At 35.5% G+C, this 26,069-nt stretch overlaps 1 protein-coding gene across 1 annotated transcript; it reads right to left on the reverse strand.

The window, feature by feature from the left end:
- Positions 1–306: 306 nt before the first annotated feature.
- On the reverse strand, positions 307–1,345 carry PRPS1L1 (phosphoribosyl pyrophosphate synthetase 1 like 1). Its single transcript, XM_038556382.1, is given in 4 exon segments — positions 307–339; positions 341–527; positions 565–1,033; positions 1,036–1,345. Coding segments are annotated over 4 exon segments (999 nt in total).
- Positions 1,346–26,069: the final 24,724 nt, after the last annotated feature.

Genomic DNA, 26,069 nt, shown 5'->3' on the forward strand with positions numbered 1-26,069 from the left:
CCCTCAAAGTCTGAAATCAGTAGCTGAACTGCAGTGAGAGCTGCAAGGTTCACAAAATACTCAAGAAGCCAGAATGAGACAACCTAGAGAGAAAATCCCAGCAATTATCCTCAATCTTTCTTCAATATAAGATAAACTCAAATATATCAGATGTGGGATGCAGAAAGCCACAAAGTGAGCAAGCGGGTCTTCTACTGAACTTTTCCTCAAATTCCAAGAAAAAAAACAAGTGGCAGGGTATGTTTTCATTCTTTTTTTTATTTTATCTTATTTCATTTTAAAATAGAATGACCCGAGGTCGTTCTATTATAAAGGGACATGGCTGAATAGGTAGGAAACAAGACTCCCCATTGTGAGTTCTTCTGATGGCTTCGGCGAGGATCATGGAGATGTCGATCACCTGTATTTTGGAGCAGTGCTTCATCTTCTCCTCCTGAGGTGTGATATTCATGACTACTACTGCTTCAAAGCATGCACTGTTGATGCGAGGAATGGCCGGGCCAGAAGAGATTCCGTGAGTCAAGATTCTGTGAGTCAACGTTGACCATTGAGTCAAGTTTCCATGAGTAAACTCTGGTGGCTCCAGCTGAGAGAAGTTTGTCAGCTGCATGACAGATGGTGCCACAGGTGTCAGCCATGTCATCCATGAGGATAGCCACACGGTCCCTCAAGGCTCCCACTAGCACCCTAAAGTCCATGTTATTGGCCTTCTTCTGCTCCTTGTGAATCAAGGCGAAGTCCACGTTCAACCTGTCAGTGAAGGAGGTCACTCTCTTGTCTCCCCAGGGGCATCTGTCTGGTGAGACGACAGTGCAGTTCCTCCACTCAGAGATACTCTCCCTTATGCACTTGAGGACAGCTGGCTCTGCACGCACATGGTCTACTGGGATGTCAAAAAAGCCCTGAATTTGAGAAGTGTGTAAGTCCAAGCATGTAAAGCCCTAAATTTGAGAAGCATGTAAACCCGTGGGGATGATATGATCTGCACCTGCTACAGACAGCATATCTGCAACAAGCTTGGCAGGTATGGGGCCCGGCTCTTATCTTTCTTACCCTGCCGGGCATAAGGGAAGCACGGGATGACTGCAGTAACCCAGTGGGCAGAAGCGATCTTGCAGGTGTTGATCATGATCAACAGCTCCATTAGGCCGTCGCTGGTGTGGCCGCAGCCGCTCTGCACCGTGTAGTTGTCCTCTCCTCGCTCGCTCTTGCCCATTTCCACGCAGGTCTCCTGGTCACTGAATTTCTTGGTCACCAGCCTGCAGAGCTCCAGCCCCAGGTGGTGGGCAATTTCCTGGGATAAGTCCTGGTGGGAGCTGCCACCGAAGATTTTGATGTCTGGCATTATGGTCAGTAGGTCGGGCACTCGTCGTCCAGCGGCCACCGCTGCGGCCGGGACCACAGCCCGAGTCAGACCCGGGACCAGCCAAGGCCTTTGGGTTGTGCTGGTTCTGGCCACGAGCTGCTCCATGGTAGGAAAAGCTCCTGTTTCACATTCACTTCACACTCTGACAAAGTGCCCAAAATCAAGTCTTGGGCAGCCCTGGTGGCTCAGCAGTTTAGCACCTGCCTTCAGCCCATGGCATGACCCTGGAGACCCGGGATCGAGTCCCCCATCGGGCTCCCTGCATGGAGCCTGCTTCTGCCTCTGCCTGTATCTCTGTCTCTCTCTCTCTCTCTCTCTCTGTATCTCTATGAATAAATAAATAAAATCTTAAAAATAAAGTTTGGAAATAGTATAAATAGTTCATGGGGGGTGGGTGGGTAATAAACATACAAAAATTGCTAGTAACCAGGAAAATGCTAATTATTTTCACACATCAGACGCGCCAAATTTATGAGATAGATAACTCCTCTATTGTAATAAAATGGGTAAGTGTAAGTTTTGCAAGGGAAATTTTCTTGTGTATAACCTTTGACTGGATGTATCTGCTTCTAGGGATCTATTCAATGGAAATAATTGCAGGCATCCCGAAAATGTATTGATGGTGGTATTTATTGCTGTATTAATTCATTCGATCAATATTTCCTGAGGTAATCCGAGTGTCAAGTGTTGTATCATTTACAGAATATAAGATGGTGAATGACAAATAGTAATCTCTCTAGAATTACCAAGAATAGCAAAATCTGGAAAATAATGAATGTCCATTAACAGGTAAATTATCATATAATGTATTATATGCACATAAGCAGCCATTAAAGAAATTGACTTATGTAGTCATATGGAAATATCCCCAAGGTATTTCTAAAAAATCCAGTCAAAAAGATATGCATAATATGAAATTTACATATTTAAAAGTAATAGTCAAAACATCAAGTCATTATGGGGGTTCTTTTGTTGTGATTATCTTTGGAGAGGGGAGTAATTTGGTGGAAGTTTGGGATGAAGGGCTATCACATTTTATTGCCATCTATTAATATAGTATTTGCACTTGCATTACTTATACAATGAAAAAAACACTAATAAAATATATAAAATGATTAAGTGTTAGTAAATTTTAAGTACATAGCTTCTAAAGTGAATTGAGAGTTAGAGTAATGGGGAAAGAAGTGGAATGCAGCACAGATGAGGAATTTCAAGAACAAACTGTGTCATAAAAATAATGGAGGCATCAGATATAGATCATACATTTTTATCCTGCTCATTGTGTGTCTGACATTTGGTTTGGAAACATTTTGATTTAGCCTAAAATCAACCATTTTTTCATATTTTGAAATTAGTAAATAATTTGCTGAATATATTTTCTCACCCCACTTTTGAGCTCCCCCACTGGGTTGGGTTCACAGATGGGATAAGCTCAGGAATTAGAGTAGGCAACAGAAATGGGTAAGATTTGGCAATGTCCATGAAACACACTACTTTGCTAGAAAAAAAGTGTTTTTATATCAAATGTGCTATTATTATAAAGCCATATAAACAGCCATGTCAAAAAGACCAATCAAAATGTCCTGCTGCTGATCCAGTCACATCTCCCCAACATCAACATCTCCCAGTCCTCAATTCAGACTCTTCATGGTTGACAGTGCATGCCAGCTCATTTCTGTCCACAGCCCTCCATTCATGTTCCTTCCTATCATAAAATCAGCAGACCCATCTATACTATGTAATTCTCCTCCCTGGCCTGACTACATACAGTGATTTCTAAAGAAAATTCTGTGGCTTAATTTAGCAGCACTAAAAAGTACTTGCAGCTTCAATTAAAATGATTTTTCTCTTAGTGTTCTCAATGTGTCACACATTTTTCACTTTTTAAAGCAACAGCAAACAGATTTTTAAATAGACTTATTATTACCTAAATAGGACTGAATGCTAATGTAAACATTAAAAACACATAGTTGGTTGCATTTTCCTTGAGGTGTTAAGTAGGAGAAATTTTTGTCTTGCTGCTATTTTTGCTCCAAGTTCTGGCTGTTGCAACACCTTATAGTTTCAGGGATTTGTCTAAAATCATAAAATGTTAAAGATGGAAATGGCCTTCGAGACCTTCCAGTCCAAAATCCTGATTCACAGACATAGATCTGAGGCCCAGAGAAATGAAGCAACTTGACTGGGATTTAACAGCTAATTAGAGGGCAGAGTGTGCACTAAAATGTGGGTTCTTGAATTTCCAAATAGGGTTTTTTTTTTTTCACTATTTCATTTTTCTTTGAGGTTTATGAGAATGAAGGAAAAATTTAAAAGTCCAGCAGAAATTTTCGTATAAAAATGTTACTTTTTTTTATTATCAAACAACTACAAGGAACAAAGTCCCAAACCTGAGACTGGAAAACTCTTTAAAAAATTATTTCCTGAAATGAGCAATTGGCAGTGTCATGGAAATATCTTTATTACTCTGACATTTCTGTTACGTGAATCTATTGCAAGGGGATTTAGCTCCTGTTTACTTTGGTCTCTGTAGGTTGAGAAACACATCTACTTTATCATTGGCTGTTTCTAACAAAAGTTACAAGTAGGAATGATGCTTATTGAAGAACACATTCTCTGTATTTAAGACATCATATCTGAATAAATTACTCTGGATAAATAAATTGTGGTATAGAGAAAATACCTATCTTTCTCTTTCCCAAGGCAAGCATCTTTAAATGTCATCTCTACAGATCTGTGAGCATTGCTATATTTTGAAGGTCTTTGAGTCAATACCCAGAATACATATATATATATTACCTTGGAAATAGTTTCTTGCTTTACTGATTATTCTTTTACCCTTCACAATTCCAACATAAATAATTCAAAGAGAGAGCCCTGATGCAGCTTGATCAGCTAAGGAGAAAAGAAATCCAGTCAATTCTTTTAGAAAGTGGAGAAAAACAGTTGTTGTATTTTAAGCAAAATAAATGCTTTCACTAAACATACTTGCAGTTGACAAAATGCTAGATGTTTAGGTGGCAATTATAGTTCTTTGATAAACTGTCAAATCTTGTCACAACACATGTTACAAACAAGGACAGATTTAGATGTCCTTTATGACAGCTTTGTGTAGGTTGAGAATGTTTGGCAGTTAATTTCAAACAAGGAACATATTTTTCTTTCCAGCAGTTATCTGCTTGTTTATTAGGAAGAGTTTCTTTGTGCCTTTAATCTTACTTGTTTGACTCACAGTTCCAGATCATTATTGTAACATTACCTTACCTCATTTATTTTGTTCATAATAATCATCCACAATACTTTGAGAAAATTTCCCACAGAGTTTTACATTGGTAGAAATGCTTTAAATTTTGTAACTTTTTACAATTAAAGTTGAGTACTGTGTGCGTTTACTGAGCTTTTAGTTGGAAATCTGTCATTTTACACAATAGATGTGAAGATAGTGATTAGGTAAACAAAGCTCAGTGAAATAAATAGGAGAAAAGGAGAAAATTTTGTGATTCAGAAATGCCACTTTAACTCTGAGTATATTATTGTAGATGCATGGGGGTATTTTTGAAACGCTTTCAATTTTAAAAAAAACTTCGGGAGAACTTGAAAATCCTAGTCTGAGATAATAATCTTGGAATAAAAATGATGGTACATCTGCTGAATAATATATAATTGCAATGATAGATGAAGCAGTATATGGAGAGGTTCCATAATTAGTAAATTGCAAATAAGGAATATCTTCCTAATATTTGTGTGAAATATTTAAGTCTTTTGAAGCAGTTTTTGATGATGGATCTTTGTCTTCTCGTGTGGAATATTAGTTTCATGAAATTAGTGAAAAGATAACTCATGTTAATTATATTTTGAGAAAACACAAGGTCCATTTATGCTATTCAAACCTACTTTTGACATTTAAGACATTTTATTTTTTCTTTTCAATTGTGACCATTTATTTAATCCCCATAATAAACTTTAAGATCAAAGTTGAGTGAGGTGTGGTTTGGAATGGTTCAGTGGTTCTCAAACTTGAAAGGCATCAGGGTATCTAGGAGGGACTGTTAGAATATACATTCCTGAGCCCTGTCCCTACAGTTCTCGGTTAGTAGGTCTAAGGTGGAGACTTAGACTTTGTGTTTTACTAAAATACTGGGCAATGCTAATGCTGCCCTTCTGGTGACCACACTTTTGAGAACCACTGGTTTATATCATCAACGTTTATTTTGCCATTTGAGAAAATAAAAGGCATGGTTGGTTTATTATTCTTTGATTCATTTCTCTAGCTATTCTGATGTGGCATTTTAATTTTGCTTCTAGATTTTTTTTCTCTTCATCGCCTTCTTTTCTGTGTATGAATTTTGTTTTGAAATATCACATAATTCTTTAAAAACTATAAACATACACACTTCAACCTAATATTTTGACAAGTACATGTAGGTTATGAACTCTTATTATTTTGGGGATTTAAAAAATCCATTAGGCATTTGCACATCTAAAAAGCAATTTCTACCTACTAGCCCAGTAAAAATTGAATAAAAATTAAGAGGCTTTCCTGTTTATGATCTAATTTCCCTTCCTTGAGTTTCTTAAAGTATTTGCCACTGAGAAAAATCTTTTGTCATACTCTGAAGACCATTTGGCTGTTCATAGGGATACTTAGCATTGTATAGGGTAAATAGTTGCTAGGTTGATTTGATGTTGCCCCTTGGGAGGAAGTCTTTGTGTATTAGTTTATTTAAGAAAAAATAAGCAAACACAAAAGAGTTTCTTCATCAAATATGTCTTAGAATGAGTAAAACCTTAAGGCCTACCTATTGTTCTTCCTCAAGGATATACTGGCTCTTCTTATCCCTTCATACTTACACTCAAATTTTAGAATCAGCTTTCAAATTTCACTAAAAATTTTTTAAAATTTTTATTGGAATTGCATTAAATCTATGAATCAGTTTAGGGGGGAAATTGACTTTGTCATATTAAGGTTTCCAATCCATGAACAAACTATTTATTTCCACTTAATTACTCTTTAAAATGAAAATAAATTTTCATAATCTTTCTGTAGAAGTCTTCCCTTAGAAGTATTGTTCTGTATGTTTTCTAAGATATTTCCAGATACTTAATTTTTATATGATCTGTATGGTATTTATTGAACATTGTTTTGTCTAACCATTATATAGGAATATACCTGATAATTTAAATATTGTGCCCATTATTAAGACTTATTTGTGATTTTTAGTGGTTTCTCTATAAGCCATTATATCACCTAGAAATAAACAGCAATTACGGTTCTTCCTTCTGTTCCCTGTACTTTTCCATCATCTGGGCTTTTGGTGGTGGCTAAAATCCTCTGAAGTCAAACTGACTAGAAGTGGTGACAGTGGTCATTCTTCCCTTGTTCCTAATCTCAAAAGGAAAGATTTTTAATATTTTTCCATTAGGAACGATTGTGTGTTGCATTTTATCAGAAAATGCTAGATTAAGAAAGTCTTTTCTATTATTAGTTTGCTGAAAGTTTTTTTTTTTCTTCAATTAAGAAAGAGGCTTAATGCTAAATGCTTTTCCCCACATCTTTGGAAATTATAATATGATTTTCTTGTCTTCAACTTCTTAATATGGTAAATTACAGTGATTTCTCTTCTAATGTTAAACCGACCTTACATTAATGGGATACACCCATTTTTTTTTAAGATCTTATTTATTTATTCACGAGAGACAGATGGAGAGGCAGAGACAAAGCAGAGGGAGAAGCAGGCTCCGTGCCGGGAGCCCGACGTGGGACTCGATCCTGGGTCTCCAGGATTATACCCCTGGCTGAAGGCAGCGCCAAACTGCTGGGCCACGAGGGCTGCCCAGTTATATTGTTTTTTTTTTTTTTAACAAAATTTCCTATTTCATCATAATTTTAAAATTTGATGATTTGATGCTTTCCATAATATTCTCCTATTGTATTTTTAGTATCTGCAGCATCTTTAACATGGTTTCCTTTGTCATTTCTAGTATTGAGTTTTCGTAACTATTCTCTTTCTTTTTGGTCAATTTCATCAGAAGTCTATTGATTTTATGTTTGAAATTGTTCATACACTCCTCACTGGCTTCTTGTCTTAAACTTGATTGACTTTAAGATTATTTTTATTATTTCCTTTTATCTCTTCTTTGTGTTTATTTTGGTGTACTTTCTTTAAACTTTGTGAGATGAATGCTTAGCTTATTGTTAATATTTAAAGCTATATATTTTTTCTAAGTAGTTTTTTGACTGAAGGTTTGAGTGTAATTTTTTTAAAGATTTAGTTTATTTATTTGTTTGAGAGAGAGAGTGTGAGAGCAAGCAGGCATGGGAGGGAGAGGGACAAGCCGACTGCTTCAGAGTGTGGAGCCCAAGGGGCCCGATCTCACCATCCTGAGATCACGACCTGAGCTTCCAGAATCAAGAGTCTGACACTTAACCAACTAAACTACGCAGGCGTCTCTGTGTGTAATTTTTTATAGTAATTCCTGTGGGTATTCAGGGAAAATTATTTTCCAATTTTAATGGCAATTTTTTCTTTGTTCAAGGGCTATTTAATTTTTTGATTAATTAATATATAGGAAATTTTGATATCTTGTTTATGGTTTCTAGCTTAATTGTACTGTAGTCAGAACACATGCTTTAGGTGTGATTTAAGTCTTTCAAAATTTACTGAAAGATTTTTGTTATCCTAAGTGATGACTTTTCATAAATATTCCATGTGTGCTCATATGTACTCTGGAGTAGTTAGATAAACACACATTAGATGTGGTTTGTTTGCAATGTTATCTATGTACTCTGTATCTTTACTTATTTTTTTGTCTAGTTCATCAAATACTAAGAGAAATATGTTAAAATTCCAACAGTGATTGTTCGTATACATCTGTCTCTCTTTACAAACCTTTTATTTCTCTGTATTTTGAGTTTATTGGCTATCTCCAAATGTAAATTCCTGTAGCTTTTTAGTTTTTAAAGCAAAACTCTTTTTTTCTAGTAATGTCTTTCGCCTTAAATTCTATTTTGTCTGGTGTAATATGATTATATTAGCTATCTTTTGAATAGTATTTGGTTTATTTTCCTATCTTTTGGCTTTAGCTTTACTGCTTGTTTATGTATTAGTTGTGTTGCTTATAAATTCCATTTAACTTCATGTCTTTTAACTTGATTTATCCCTTCCTAACACAGAGTGACCAGGTATTATCATTTTTCTTCCTTCTTTTTTGCTTCCACAGTCACATTGCTATGGTTGTTTATATAATCAATGTTCATTTAAGCATATCTACCTATGTATTACTCTCTTTGCTTCTCTCTAATTCTTGCATCTTAAATTTCCATTTGGGATCACTTGCCTTCTGCCTAAAGTGCATCCTTACAAATTTTCGGGATACTGCTAATGAAAAACTCTCATTTTTCTTTCTGTGATATCTTCATTTCACTCTTATTCTTGAAAGACATTTTTGCTAGGTGTATAGCTCCAGGTCATCAGTTATTTTCTTTCAGTGCGTTGAGGCCATCATTTTCCCTTTCGCTGGATTCTATTGCTGTTTAGAACTCAGCCTGCTTTGAAGTTACTCTTTTGAAGTTACTACATTTTTTTCCCTTTAGCTGCTTTTTAAGATTTTCCTTCCCTCTTTCTTTCTTTCTGATGCAGATTCACTGTTATGAGTCTAGGTTGGAATTTTTTAAAAGTAATTACATGTTTGAGATCCATTTGGTTTCTTGAATCTATGGATTGGTGTTTTTCCTGGATGGTAGGAAAAAATCTCCTTACTTTTCTTTTTTCTTTTTTAGATTATTTATGTATTTATTGGAGAGAGAGAGAGCACGCGCACACGCAGAGCGAGAACACGAGTTGGGGGGGAGGGGCAGAGGGAGAAGCAGAAACAGGCTCTCTGCTGAGCAGGGAGCCCAATGTGGCTCCATTCCAGGTCCTGGATGGAAGGCAGAGGCTTACCAACTGAGCCACACAGGCGCCCTCTTACTTTTTTTAAATATTAACTCTGTCCAATTCTCTCTCTTACTACTGAAATTCTAATGAAACTTAAGATATGCCTCTCGTTCAACTTCCCATGAACCTTTCTTTCATAGTTTTTTTTTTTTTTTTTTTTTTCTATGCTGGATTCTGAATCCCTTCTTCTGACCTATTTTCCAGTTTACTTATTCTTTTTTTACCTGGGTCTATTATGGTATAAAAATAATAGATTGAAGTTATTTTTTAAAAAATTGTTTTAGAGCAGTTTTAAGTCAAAAAAATTTGAGAAGAAGGTAGATTATGAAGATTTGTGGGCATAGCCTCCCTGATTATCAACACCACTCACTAGAATGGCACTTTTTAAAAATGAAGGTTGAACCTACACATTGTCATCACCCTAACTCAATGGTTTACCTTAGGGTTCACTCTTGTTGTACCTTTCATGGCTTTAGCCAAATGTATAATGACATGTATCCACCATGATAATGTCATAAAGGATATTTTCACTACCCCCAAATCTTCAGTGTTTTGCCTATTTGTCTCTCCTCTCCTCCCTCACAACAAGCAACCACTGATCCTTTTAGTGTCTCCACAGTTTTGCCTTTTCCAGAATGTGTATTGTTGGAACCATACAGAATGTAACCTTTTCAGATTGACTTTTTTCACTTATTAATAAGCATTTAAGTTTTCTTCATATCTTACCATGGCCTGATAGCTCATTTCTTTTTAGTGTTAATTATCATTCCATTGTTTAGATAGACCAAGTTTATTTATCCATTCATCTACTGACGGACATTTTGGTTCCTTCCATGCTTTGACAATTATGAATAAGCCTGCTATAAACATCCATGTGGAGATTTTCATGTAGGCATAAAGTTTCAATTCCTTTGGATAAATACCAGGAAGTGTGATTTCTGGGTCATATGGTAAAAGTGGTTTGAGTTTTATAAGAAACTACAAACCTTCTTCCAAAGGGTCTGTACCATTTTGCATTCCCACCAGCAACTTTTACCCCCCAAGGAATAAAAGTTCCTATTGCTTCACGTCCTCACCAGCATTTGGTATTGCCAGTGTTCTAGATTTTGGCCTCTTTAATAAGTTTGTATGTCTATTTCATTTTTAATTTGGTTATTGTATTTCTCATCTGAAAACATTTGTGTAGTTTTGTTTTCAATTCTATAGGGGCTGCTTTTAGAGTTTTGTTCTCTGAAGCTATCTTCATACTTATTCTTATATCAGACTAATTTTTTAAACCTAGTATAATAGCTGTGTCATAAGATATATCTGTAACTCCAACATATGAAGTTTTTGGAATCTGTATGTGCTGTCTATTTTTCTCACTCATGTTGCCTTTTTTCTTTTTTGCTTATTTATATTTGACTATGTACCCTCATGACATATGAAATTTTATATGAGGAAATTCCTTGAAGTCTAAAATGAAAGTTTCTTTTTCCAGAAAGAATTTGTTTCTGATTTCTGCATGGAACTGCTACTTGTCTGCGACCACCTGAAACCATGTACAGCATTTAAGTTCCCCTGGCCTATCCAGGGAATATAGCAACTTCTCAGGGATTCCCCTCCTCCCAACACTTTCACCCATCTTTCCAACACTATTGTCTGCTATCTGCTCTGCTCACAAGTCATCCTTCCCTACTATGGACTGTGGGGCAGGTTTACTTCTGGTTCACTATTATTCTGAAGATAGAAAGCTTTTGGGTCCCAATTTAATAAGTAGAAGGTCTCCTATGAGACTCCTCCCCTTAGGCAGGCCCTGGGCCTTAACTTCTAACCCTCTTGACCCATGAAGTCTATAAAACTGAAACCTAGGATAATGACAGTTAGTCTTAGCTCTTGGATCAGGAATTTAGGATAAGCCTGTGCTCAGATTCTCTCCCTGAGGGCAAAATTGTGGAGGCAGCAAGCAGCAACCACCACTGGCAGAGGACACCTGTCCCTTGGGAGAAAATGTCTCAGGAAGATTAGTGGTAGCAGAGGCAGTATCATGGTAGCTGATGAAGAGGCTGGAGTGGATAAATCTGCAGGATCTTGTATAAGTAACGGAAACCTGTAGTCTGAGAAATTATCAAAAATAGCTGTTGGATGCTTTGAGACAGGGATAATTTTTATGAATTAGCTAGTGTAAGATCGTGACATTGTAGTAATATTTATAGTTCTGACATGGTTTTCCCATGTTCTAGGACCTTTAAAATCAAGATTATAATTACATTTATGATAAACTCAAATTTGGTGATAAGAGAGACTGAAGACATATAAAGAATATATATTCTATATACTAACTTCTAGTAATTTGTCTTTTCAAATGTTACTTGCAATTGTTGACTTTAGCAGTTTACTTCACCAACAGTCACTTTTTGTGTAAATACATTCTGCTTCATATCCTTATATGTTAATTTACTTCTTATCAATTCAATTCATGAGCTCTCGTTTCAAATAAACTACAATGAAAAACAAGAAACAGCTTATTAGTGTCAATCTGTTTTCTTCCTTTCATAGACATAAGAAAAGAGATTTTGCCAGTGGATAAATGAATTTATGACAATAAGCTATTATTTTATTTCTTGAAAATTATATATTTTTAAAGCAATATTTTATTTTCATTAACTTTGGAGGGTCCTGCTCTGTGTTTGGAGCCTAGAAAAATAGTTATTATTGATGTTTCCAAGTATGAGGAGTAGAATGGAAATGGTTGATTTCTAATTTCCATTATATTTAATCCAACTGCAGAGAAGCAGTTTGATGTTATGACAAATTTGCACAGGAGCTTTGGTGCCAGACTATCTGGGTATGAATCCTACCTCAATAGCTTCATATCTGGGTGACTTTGGACAAATTATTTAACATATCTTTGCAAAAGTTTCCTCTTCCAGAAAATGGATAACAAAAATAGTACCAACTTCTCAAGACTCTAAGGATTAAGTGAATAGAACAAATATAAGCCATTAATAATAGTGCCTTATATACTATATGTATATCACACATACTTTATCAATGTTAGCTGTTTATGTATATAGGCTATAGATAGATGTTGAAAACTTTGAAAAGGGATAGCAGAACTGGTCTATATAGAGACATGTTCCAGATTCTTCTTCACTTGCTATTTATCTTTTTCCTGGAGGGGCAAAAACAGTGGAGTAGAGGTTGCAAAGTATTGACTGTTTTCTTTCTCCCATGGGATTATATAGTAAGCTGTGATGAGAGGGTCACATGCTGAAGGTATGCCTCTTTAAATAGTTCATGATTCCACCTGACTCCTTGAACTAGAGTGAGTTTTTACCCATGAACTCCTACGTCAGGTGAGGGCCCGGAAGGCACTGTCATCTTATTGCATTTTTATGGTAGCAGGCTCCCTCCATATATAATGATAGATTAAGGTCCCTGGAAAAAAACTTTAGTCATATGGCCATGTAGAAAATTACTAGTTAACTAAAAGAAAAAGGTTTCTCATTTTCCTTAGTTTGTCTAATAGGGATTAAACGTATTTTAGCTATAGATCATAAAATCTCTTGACTATTTCAACATTTAATTCTTATAACTACATATTAAGTCTCCGTTTTTAGTATATTTTATAGCAATAAATGGTGATTGGGAAACATGACCTTTCTTGAGATTCTATGATAGTAGACTACTTCTCTCTGCAAGACATTGCTGAAACATTTTGAACAAGGAAAATATGCCTTATTTATAAACATCTTCAGGGAAGGAAATTCCACAGACCCTGTTGATGATTTGCTCTTTCTAAAAATACAAGTCATTTGGGAAATTCTATTATACTTCTCTTAAGTCTACTCTCCTAAAGTTTAATCTCACTCTTGCTTATTCATTCCTCAATAAAGATGAAGAGCAGCTGATATCATCCTCTTCATATACTTGAGAACTATTATTAAAAGATTCCTTTGCTGAATAATCTCATTTTGTCAAGGCCTTCATTAGGGTTTCTATATTTATAGCCTTTGATAATTTTTACTGCTGTCTACATCTCTCTCTTAAATTTCAAAATCTAAGTAATTGGTACTCCTCCGGGTCTGACCAGTGTAAGTATTACACTGGCTATGTCACCTCACATTCCTAATGCTTAACTACTATTTATACATCCCAGTATCACACTTGCTTTTTTAAGAACAGTAAGAGCATTTCAATGGAGGTGATACATTATCTCTGACCATATATTTGTGTCACAGGTAAACTAAAGCCATTTGAAAACAAGCACCCTCCCTTCACACACACAAAAAGAGAGCATATCTTGATTGTAAATTTTTTCTAATTAAAGAAGTTCTTTAAACAGTTGTTAAAAAAAACAGCACTATGTTCCAGAGCTACTTGGAGTTAATTATGGTTTATTACACATTGAAGGAAAAAAAAATCACAGGTTGCAAAAAAAAATGAATAGAAGTGATTTTTAGCAATTAATTGAATTATATATTTTTTAAAAACCCAGTGTATCTGAAATAAACAAATAAACCTTGGGTTCAATTGTTAGATTTCACCAGTGATATATTTTTATAATCTTTCTACCTTAAATGTGGATTGTGGGCATAGTATTTGTATTTGAAGTCTGCATCTGTCATTAGTATAGGTAAATAAAATTGGGATAATTATGTTATGAAACTAGAACCAAAATTGGCAAGGTAACTCAACGAAATTTAATATTTTCTTGATTATTGTATTAGCTCTCAGATTATTTCTTGAATTTATGATTAATTCAAAGAGTACACAGCACAGATTGTTTTCTTATTTTAACTCTGTTTGCATGGTAGGTTTATGATGTTGTTTTGTTGAGTGACAGAATTTTACTTGCTTCTTTCACTTGTGTCTTTGTGTGTTTAAAAAGCTTTTACCACTTTAAAAAAAAACATTGCAATCAGAGAAGATTTTCATTAAATCCTTCTTTCCGTAGTTACTCTCTTGTTTTGCTGATGAAATCTTTGTTTACTTTTCTTTGGGAGGTTTAGATTATGGCCAACCATTTACAGCATATCATAATTTATTTATGACTCAAATAAGACCCAAATAAGACCAAATTTATGACCAAAGAAAGACCAGAAATTAGTGAAACTTAACACTTGAAAGGTTCCACATGTTTGGATGTGCTCAGATTATTATTTTTTTTCCCTATAACTAAGTTACAAATCACTGAGATGTAACTTATGTGCAAGCACTGTATGGGATTTCATGAATATTTAGTGCTTTGTTTCTATTTCTAAGTCTGTGAAGTTTCATAAATCAGCACTGTTTTTGCTTGGTTGCTACATAGCTGTGATTTTTGTGCTGTCTCTTCTGTATTATAAAGGCTGAATTTCATACAATTTGCATATGAAAATGATTTCTGGTAGGTAAGAAACAAATTATGTTGGTTCAATATCAAGGGTTATGATTTAAATATAATGGAAGCAGGAAATACACATTTACATTTCACCTTAAATCTCCAATTCCTTTACATTGTTTATAGGTTAGTAAATAATGAGATCTTAAGAATCTATTTCCAATTTCATGAACTGAAATCCAAACTATTACCAAATATTTTCTGTCTGAAAGCTCCATTAGTAATGATTCCTCAGACTTTATAAGTGTAAATATAGACCCTCTGCTATTTCTTGAGATGTCGTGTGTCCTAAACCAGTGATTTCCAATATAGCCAATCATCAGTATCATATGGGTTGTTTTCTGAAAATGCACATTTCTAAACTCAACCTCGAAAAAAATTTTTTTTTTCGGTGGCATTAAAGCAGTCATTCTCAACCTTGGCTGTACATTAGAATCCTCTGGGAGCTTAAAAAACAAAACAAAACAAACCCTGATACCTCAGCTCCACCCTCAGAGATCCTGCTGTAATTGGAATTGGATCATTCTAAATTTAACTCGAACTCTAAGAGCGTTTCAAGCTAATGTCATTTTTGAGAACCACTGTTCTAAACAATACACTTCTTAATTAGAAGTATAATATTCAGAGTTTCTTATGGTGAATATTGATTTGGTTTACAGCTTTACCATTTCATTACCATCTTCAAATAGTTCTTTTGTTTGTTTTTGAAGTTTTCCTGATGACCCCTGGGATCCTCAGAAGCTGATGATCCTTCTAATCAAATTTTAGCATGGGGAATGTCTGAACCTAGTTACCTCAGCAGGGGAAATAGATGACTTCTCTGAGACGTACTATAGAAGCTGGATTACGATTACCTTCTTCCCACCAGGTGGAGAGCCTATAGACAGGAAGATGAGCGACGGTAGAATTAAAAAAAATGACTTTGTTGTGTCCAAGAGAACCAGAAGGTCTACTTTAGCTTGAGTTGGCTCCTTGAGCCTTGGTAATAATAGCTAATATTTACTGAGTCCTTACTATATGCTAAATGTTTAGAATCCTCACCATAACCCCCTGCCATTTTACAGGAAATTCTTTTTAGCAGGCACAGGGAAATTGAATAACTTTCCCAGAGTCACAGTTACTATGCAGTGAAAGCTGGATTTGAACCCAAACAATCTGATTCCAGGGCCCTCTTGGCTGCCTATCATATCACCCTGACTAAACTAGCTAGACCACAATATGGTATAATAGATATGAATGAAGGGTATACAAGGAGATTGAAGTCCGATCTCATATAAGCAATGTAACATGTACAACTTACTTGAATTCTCTCACCTTTAATTATCCCATGTGTAAAATGTATCATAATAACATTTTCAAAAGGTTATTGTGAAGCTTTTAAATAAAGGGCTAGCTTGGTACCTGGATTATAGAAGTACTCAGGAATTAATTTCTGTTTTTATAAATTAGCATAGTTTTTATGAGCCCAAAACACAGAAATGTTGGAATTGGATCCATTACCATTCTTCTTGTTGGTAAGATAGATGGTAGTTCCATTGTGTGTACATAGATTAGTTGAGGTTTATTCTAACCCCGAAATTCTCTTATTTTCATTAATTGTATCATCCACCCAAAAACGTCATCTTTACTTGGCAAAATTCCTCTGGTCCTATCATTATCGTTAATCATTTAGTTTGTTTAATAAAACACTTTTTCATCGATGTGTGTAAGAAAAGCAAGGCTTCATTCTTATGAAATAGCTACTTTGTGTACTGGGTAGAAGACTCTTCCTGAGGAATTAATACAGTAGCTCACTTGAAAGTCCCATAACATGGTGCCACATATTACTGAAATGGAAATTAGAATACTTGGGTTCTAATTTTCCTGGTTTTCCTTTTTTAAGTACTCAGTGATTTCAGGCATGCTCACTTAACCTCCAAAGTCTTCAGTTATCTCATTTGTAAAATACAGAAATGGTATTATTTGATAGTGATGGTTTCTTCCCACTCTAATATCTGATTCTGGATATTACAAAGTAGAGGCAAAGATGTATTTATATATGATGTATATATGTGAACTGTATATATAATGGGAACTGCAGTTCTCACCCACCAGTTCATTTTTCAGTTCCAACAATTTCTTCCTTATTCTGACCTCGTCTGTCAAAACAAAAAAGTATGATTCTGTGATTTCCAGCTCCTTATGACTCTATTAATCTTTCCTCCATTTTCAGCCATTTGCCAAAAATGCAACAGCACCAGTAGACATCCCTTCCTCGGTTAGAGTTCTAACAGCTCCTGGAAAATTACTTTATCTTCCATCATTTAGTATTATTTCCTGATTATAGTATTTCTTAAATATTAATTCTTGGATATATATTTGATTACACAGACAATGCAAATCTTTTCTTAGTTCACACACATATACACACATAGAAAAGTTAGGTTAGTTGACAGAAGACTTCTACAAAATATTTTTATTTTTTTTAATTTTTTATTTATTTATGATAGTCACAGAGAGAGAGAGAGAGGCAGAGACACAGGCAGAGGGAGAAGCAGGCTCCATGCACCGGGAGCCCGACGTGGGATTCGATCCCGCGTCTCCAGGATCATGCCCTGGGCCAAAGCCAGGCGCCAAACCGCTGCACCACCCAGGGATCCCTACAAAATATTTTTAAACCTCTGATACTTGCCTGTACCATTTATTTGTATTAGAACAAAATATGACAGCGTCCTATTTAACACAGAATTCTTTATGCTATAGTGTAATACTTCTCAAACTAACTGTGGAGAAGAGAGAGTTATGTTTTTATAAAATATTCAGTCCATCATAGACCAATTCTTTTGTAAAATACAATAAAAATGAATTGCTTGAAAAATATATTTTGAAAAAAGATTTTAAAAACCCAATGTAAAAATTATTTGTTGCAATAGACAAAAACTTATTCTGTCAAATTGCCTTAAAATTATTTGTTTCACATTTTTATTTTCAATGTGTGTATGTCTCACAGACCAATAGAAAAGAGTTCATGGAATTGTATTGATCTGTGTGAATAAGACATTGAGTTGCACTGATCTTGAAAAGAAAGTTTTTTTTTTATCATTTTTGTAAGTTTGAAACTCTTTAGGAAAAATAAGTAAATTACATCTATTATGCTGTGATATTACAGCGAAACATTCACCTCTTCATTTACAGAAAATACTTTGCCTTATAATATTTGTGTAATAGTGAAATGTACACTGTAACTTTTGAACCTTAATCCCTTTGCTTCTCTCTTCCTTATGCTCCTTTCTCAATTTATAACATTTCTTTCAAAGGCTAGGTCAACTAGATCAGATTGCCTCCAACATTCAGTGACTGGATCCTTCAGGTTCTTTCCGTGGTTAAAATGTAAGTAGATATTAAGCCTCATCTGTATTTAACTTTAGTGGAAGCCAATTGTTCAGATCCATTCCTGGTCATGGCTTTTAATGAGGAGAGAATGAGAAAGCCTGGGGGGAATCGAGTAACTCAGGTGTGGTGAGGGGATATTACTAGAAAGGGCTACGTCTGCCTGGGCCACATGCCTAAAAAATCAACACCAGAGATTTGCCTATGATTTTAATGGCAGAATCATTGTCTGAGTGGAAGACAATCCAAGACATTGTTGATGGTGTCTGATGATACCTTCTATTTATTGTAAGAAAGAATATTTCTCAAGATAGTAATTCTACTGGAAACCTCAAATAGCAAATTAGAAAGATAGAGACAGTATGTATCTTTGAAAGATAGTTGCTAGGTGAATAAATTTTCCAGTACCCAATGAAGGATTCATTTCACAATCAGTTTAAGCCTGTATTTTTGAAGCTTGCAACCGTACTCATCTGGTTAAGAAAAGGATCATAACTACTGAGAGGAAATACAAAGATCTTTCAGAGCATCCAGACTTTACTTCTAAATCTGATCCTTCACGGAATGGACTTTTCCCTACATTAAAAAAAAAAAAAAAAATCTTGTTTTCTGCCATGGAATTTTCTGCATTGCAGCACAAGCAAGTTAACTATTATAATGCAAAATTTCCCTTTAGGAGGACCCTTGAGAGGCATTTCTCTCTGACAATGCATTAAGATCATTGTGTTTTCCCCTGAGTACATTTGTTTCTATCTTTTTCTTAGCTGTCACTTATTAGATCTGAGACTTTAAACTTTATGGGCCTCACTGTCTCTCATTTCAAAGGCAGGGATGAAAATTTTACCCACCTCATAGGGTTGTGCTGTAGATTAAATGAACTAATATGAATTAAATACATTCATATATCATAAATTTTAGAACAGTGCTTAAACATAACTACTTAGTAAGTGTAAGATGTTTTTGTTGTTATCATGCAATTGGCTGGTGATTCTTACAACTATTCATTTTTTCTTTTTTGCTTTTTCTCCTAAGAACATTAGGATCAAATTTGCTTCTTCTAGTAACTGTTCATTATTTTTTTATTTCCCTTATTCTTCATCAGTTTATTCTTTATCCTGCTACTTTGCATGCACATCTGCAGGCTGCCTCAAATCTTTCTTTGAAATAAAGTGGTTTATCAATCAATCTGCCCATCAGTCTCCTAAAAACTGAATTATGCATCCACCTATGGACAAGAATTATCTCAAGGACATTTAAAGTCTCTGATTGGCTTAAATCTGGTTTCCTGAACCAATCACTTGAAAGAGAGGTGGAATTATTATATTTGACTTGGAAAATCATTACAGCCTTGTCACTGAGGTCAGTCCTTAAAATAGCAAAAGGGAGTGCTGGGATGGAGAATGGAGAGTCAACCTCAATATCAATTACGATAGAGTATCCTAAGTAGGAGAGTATCTTTCTTATCACTGTGTCCTTAGTGCCTTGCACAGTTTCTAGCATGTTATGATAATAAATGAACAAATCATTTTCACCTGGGGAGACATTTTCCATTTGGCAACCTGAGCAAAGGAACCTCAGTTATAGCCACACAATTCCCTTAAATAAAACTTTTATTTTCTAGAAACAACATCTTTCCATCAAGCAAAACTCTAGGATGCTTTTCATGATTTATTCTCTGGCTAATTCACTTAGTAGGACTCTTCCATGCATACTCTGTGCCCTAACATTATCAAATCATAGAGGATCTCTAAAACCAGCGTGGTTTTCCACTCAGACTTGTGTTTGAACATGACATGTTGATTCCTCTATCTAGTAAAAGCACTTACTTTTAAGTCTGGACCTAGATCTCCATCTCTCTGTGGGAAGAGTTTTTTTGCTGACTCCATTAGATAGAACCGGACATGCCAACGTTTATGACCCTCCATGCCAGGTATATGTCCTCATTGTAATCCTCTCTATGTTGTATTTTCTTAACCAGGCAATGTGTGCCAGAAAAGGAGAACAGGTTTACAATCAGGCAAAACTAGGTTGGGTTCTTTTTAGCTGTGTAACTAAATCCTGTTACTTAATTTTGCTGAGAGTCAGGCTACTTGTTTTGAAATGAGGATAGTAAAGTCTGTCTCATGAGGTTGTTGTAAAGATTAAATTAGGTAGTATATGTAAAGGTCAAGCACTTAATTGATGCTCGGTAGAAATATAATAGAGTAGGCACTTTATAACTAAAATGTATTTAGCATTATTGCAAGATTCTTGAAAAAGCGAAGATCATGTAACAGATTTATGATGATAGGCTAAAAATCAATATGAACTTCAAATTGAGGCATTAGTTTTTAGAATTAAATTTCTTTTAGGGTTGTAAATATGAAAAGGGTGAATTGTGATTTTAATTTCCTTCTAAATAGCACCTAGCATAGATCATATGTTAATAGACACTCATTAATGATTTTGATGAATGACCTGCAAGCAATTCACCTCCAATCTTCACATTGCCTTGAGGTTCTATCACAGAGTCAAATTTAAGAATGATTAGCATGGTATTAGAGCAGTGGTGCTCCAAAACCTCACCATAAGAATTGGTTTCCAGATGAGGCTATTCTTGAAAGACTTAATTTAAGCTTTTCCACTTAGCATTTAATGTGACTTATTTTGTACAATGACAAAGCTGCAGGTGTTAACAAAATCTAAGAGTTTAAAAATGTGCTTGTGGTATATTTAAAGTGACCAAAATAACTTTTTTTAAGGTTCAAAAATAAACTGTTGACATAAATCACAGAAATACCACTGCTTAAGAAATAAGATTTGTCGCATTTTGTCTTTTTCACTCAGAATTAAATGTTTTCCATAATCTAGCCCCAGTTTACCTTCCAGACACCTCCAGTACCCACTCCCTTCCCAGACCCTCTATAATCCAATCTTAAGATAAAATCTTTCCATGTCTGCCTTTAATTCCACCTTAGCCTCTGATATATTTTAGTGTGGAAACATGTCTTTTCCATTTTTCCTTCCAATTTGAACTGAAGCTCAGGGCCTGGTAGGTGGTGGATGCTCAGGACACATTTGATTAGTGGTGAATGACCCAAAGACAGACCTTGGCTGGGCTATGGATAAATCAGACCTATCCAGTCCATCCTGAAATGGACTGAGGGCCTCATGGGAAGGCCAACTACTAGAGTTTTTAGAGTTATGCCTGGTCTCTGCAGGCTGGTAATAAAAGCTATGTTCAGACTTTCCTGGTAGTATGTTTGATGCATAATGAGTGCATCCTGAGTGGTAGGGGAGCCTAGGTTCACAGACTTGGCCCAGACACAGTGGATGTAGGTCAAAAGGAAAAAGCAATTTTGAATGAATCACAAGGCATATCACATTCTTCAGCCTAGATCTTCTCAACTTCTTCCTTCCTCAGGATTTGTGGCAGAGCAAGAGTTCCCTTTAATGAAAAGAAACAGAACTGAGAGCCACCAAGTGACTGGTGAGCAATTAGTCCCTTTAGTCAGCAAGGCAGAAGGGCAGCACAGTTGGAAAGCTGAATGGGAAGAAGAGGATGCTTAAAAAAAGTATTGGCATCCTTGTCTCCCTGATTCCCCACACTTCCAAACTACTAAGCCTAAAGAAATTTCTAGAATCTTGGCTCTTTCTTAGAGAAACAAGGGAACAGCATTTAAAGTACCTTATAACTCCTTAGAAGAGATTATTTCTCTGTAGGGTCCCTCAGATGGAAGAAACCAAATGTGACATTTCACAATATGGGAAGGGGGAGGCTCCTCGCTAATTGAGAAAACATTTCTATTCACAGTCTTTAGACTGAGATTTAGACTATGCTATTCCCAAATTAACATCTGTTCTTGGTAAAGATAGCATGGCTAAATTCCATTATTTAAAGGATATGGCATGCCTCCATTTTACCATGGTCGGTCTATGGAGAGAGAAATACAATTAGGAACTTTCATAACCTTGTGATTATACCAATTATTCTTTTTACATAGAATAACTTATTCCTCCATTGCTTCCAGAGGAAATCTGAAAAACTGAGCATTAGTCTTAAAATATTGAGTCATCAATAAGAGTTTAAGAGACTGAGAAACCAACAGTTAGTAAACTCACATTCCTCAGCTACCAACTTCCTGCAGAATTAGGCTCAAGATAAATATTATGACCCTTGTAAATCACAAGAAAATACTTTTCTTTGCATATCTAAGTGGCAAAGTGTTAATTTTCAACCCAGTTATGCATACATGATGACTATAATAAATGCTTTCTCTGATTTTAATCAGATGTTGTTCATCCTTTAAAACCTAATTTAAATCCTACACATTTGCCCTCCCTACACTCCCTCAACCCCTATTTATTAAGTTTCTTAAGTTGCAAGACTGCCCTCTTTTTCAACCTCTGAATTTAAAGCATTGTTATCTCTACTTTGCATTTATCCATTTGACAAAAGCTGAAAGACACATAATATGATTGCTCCATCTTTTGTTAACAACTTAGTCACCTTAGCCACTGATTTGTTCATACTTGATTGAATTGGCCAGACAGCCCCAGAAGCTAGAAATTTGGGAGCTCTAGTCTATGAAGTTTCAAGATCATTTTTTAAAGGAATAAATGAACATTTGGCAGGAAGTGCCTGTCATAAACACCATACTGAGTGCGTTCCAGTGGAAAATTTTCAATGGTGAACATTAGTTACTAGCTTTTTGCATGTAGCTCTACACTTTCTATGAATCTTTATGTTTGTCTGTTTCTTATTTTTTAATTAATAAATATTCATTGTTGAAATTTTGAAAAGTATGAAAATGAGTGGGAAAAATTGTCACTCAATATACTACTCATTTTGGCATATTTTTTGCATTTTTGTAACATATTTGAGCCCTTACATATAGTTTCATAGCCTGCTTTTGCATTTGATATTACATGAAAATTTTCCTTAGTCATTTAAAACACCTAGCAACTGACACCTGGGTGGCTCAGCAGTTGAACATCTGCCTTTGGCTCAGGGCGTGGTCCCCAGTTCCAGTTCCTGGGATGAGTCCCTCATCGGGCTCCCTGCAGGGAGCCTGCCTCTCCCTCTGTGTCTATCACGAATAAAGAAATAAAATCTTTAAAAAAGAAACATCTAGCAAGCCTAATTTTTAAAGCAAAACTGAATATTTCTCTTTCCTATTCTTATTCTATGAGTAATTCATGTTAGTTATAGAAATTTCAAATAATATGTTAGTGTCTAAAACAACAGTAATTCCACCACATAAAAAATGCAGTAAAATTTAGTGTATAACTTTCCAAATTTTTGCTTATATGTTTGAAGATAAACCCATCTGTATACATATGTAACACTGGGATCACATTTTGTATTTGGTTTGGCAACTTAATTTACCACTTAATACCTTTTGGACATCTTACTATCTATCATCTATATATCTATAGTTTCCTCTGTTAAACAGTGTGGTATTATTTTACAAAAATAATTTTAATGACTACAAGACGTTCCATTGAATAGATGTGCTATAACCTTTCCTCACTCCTCTCTCCCACTGATACTTTGTTTCTTAGCTTTTATTTTATTTTTTTTAAAGATTTTTTTTTTACATTTATCTAAGAGAGAGAGAGAGCACGAATAGGAGGAGAGGCAGAGGGAGAAGGAGAAGCAGGCTCCCCACAAAGCAGGAAGCCAGACAAGGGGCTCCATCCCAGGACCATGAGATCATGACCTGAACCAAAGGCAGACAACTGACTGAGCCACCCAGGAGCCCCTGTTTCTTAGCTTTTAAAACTAAAAACTAAGAATAATTCTGAACAAAAAATAATGTTGTGATGAACATCTTGACCTAATGTGACTCTAAACACGTAAAACTATTTCCTTAGAATAGAGTCTCACTCTTGGAAGTATTGATAAAAGTACATGAAAAGTTTAATATGCTTGATAAATATAAATTTTCTTTGGTTTTAATTTAAAACTTCCTTTGCTATTCCTTACTTCATGTAAAATTCTTATATTTACCTACCCTTTACTTTTTAAATATACTACATTCTAGAAGTCTTTTACATTTAAATTTGCATTGCTTTCATTATCGTTGAAGATATTGGACATGCTTTTAAAAAATTTAGTTTGAATTCAGGAAAGACAACTAGATAGATGGCTGTTATGAAATTTGCTTGTAGATTGATTTGATCGTGGTTTCTGGCTCTATCTCTTGCCCTTTGTCAGCTCCTTGGGGAAAGTTTATGACACTAACCACAATTTAGTGTACCCAAAAATATGAAATTGGAACTGCTTTCATTCTATAATAATACCTACTGAGAGATGAGGTTTTATTTAGGAAAGCGTTCAAGTCTGAAGTCTCTTGCCATCTCCTAAGAAATGTGTGCATTCCGAGTTAAAATTTCATGAGAACTTTGCTCAAGGAATTACTTTTCACCTCAGTTCAATGTTAATTTACTTTATGTGTAAGCAAACAGAATGTAGCAATACTATTTCTATCCTAAGAACATATGCACGTTGTTCCATTAGTAGTAATATTTTCATCAGAACATTGTTGAACAGTAGCAAGTGATAACATTTGTAGGCAGTAATCAGAGGCTTGACAGCTTTCCTCACCACTAACATTCTTTCTTCTAGGAGGCGAGAGATGTAAATGGAATAGAACACTTAAGAAAATGATTATTAGCTGATGTTAACTCAGATACCAAGCTGAAGTTGGATCACTGGCTTAAAAAGACAAAGTGATCTTTCAGAGTTGAGTCTTAATGGCTTCGTCTTACAGGCGACAGTCATAACAGGGGGGAATGAAGTAGACTTGTGCAAAATCTCTTCCACACAGAGAAAATAAGGGTTATCATGTGTGTTTCTTCAACAACTTACTACACACTTGAATTGACCAGCCATCTATACTATTTCCTTCTTTCCTCATCAGTTGTAGAAGAATAGTTGCCTCTCCTTCGAAAGATGCTGTTTCTACTCCTTCTTTTGTTGCACTTTTACTTCTATGTCCAGCTCCAAATGCTTCTCTCAACCAGGGTTATAGGAGAGAACTAAGCTCCATAGAATAGGATTTCAGAGGCTGCTCCCCCCACCCGAAATCTCCTAATAATAGCAGAGCGATAGTATCCTCCATTGATACATAAGAGAGAGATTAATTAGTAGCACACAAGGGATGCTTTAGGGCATTAATGTTTAAATATTTACTGTAGTGGAGCCCTGGTGGAGGACATCCTCCTCCAAATTTATTTACCCCTCCACAGTCACCCTTTTTATCCTTTTAAGCTAATTCTTTGGGTATTTACCTCCATCTCGCTGAAAAACGGGCTTGTGTTGTCACTGCTTGATTTTTCAGTTTTAAGTATTATATATACTTTTTCCTCACAGTGAAAAATGAAGACTATGGTATATAGAAAAATAGTTCTCCAAACATATCACACCATAACCCTTGAAACTTACAAATGTTCCTTCATTTGTAACATTGCATAAGTGATTAAGCTAAGGATTTTGAGATGTGGAGATTATTTTGGATTTTCTGGGGTGGGCCCTAAATTCCATTACAGATGTCCTTATAAAATGGAGGATTACACACACAGGAGAGGAGGTTCTGTGACCATAAAGACAGCTTGCAGTGATGTGGCCAGCAAACCAAGTACTGCTGGCAGCTGCCAGAAGCTGGAAGAGGCAAGGAACAAATTCTCCTCTAAGATATCCAGAGGGAACCTGGCCCTCTTAATACCTTATTTCAGCCCAGTGAAGCGGACTTCACACTTTTGCCCTCTAGAACCGTTGGCCTCTCCATACTCACATTCTACCCTTCTCTATCCCTATGCCCTATGAGGCTGCTTATATGTCTATGAGTTCCCTTAATCTCTTGCTTCCAGTTAGGTTCAGCCAATGGGAGTTTCATCAGGAGTAAGAGGAAGGTGAGTTCGGTGTATTTATTTTCCTGACTCCCACCCTGGAGTATCATCCTAGTGATGTTGTTCTGCAGTCAAACTTAACAGCTCTTTTCATTATGGTTCTCTGTATAGGACTGTCCTAGATTCCAGTGATTGTGTT

This window comes from Canis lupus, chromosome 14 (assembly GCF_011100685.1).
Source record: "Canis lupus familiaris isolate Mischka breed German Shepherd chromosome 14, alternate assembly UU_Cfam_GSD_1.0, whole genome shotgun sequence".
Taxonomy (NCBI): Eukaryota; Metazoa; Chordata; class Mammalia; order Carnivora; family Canidae; genus Canis; species Canis lupus.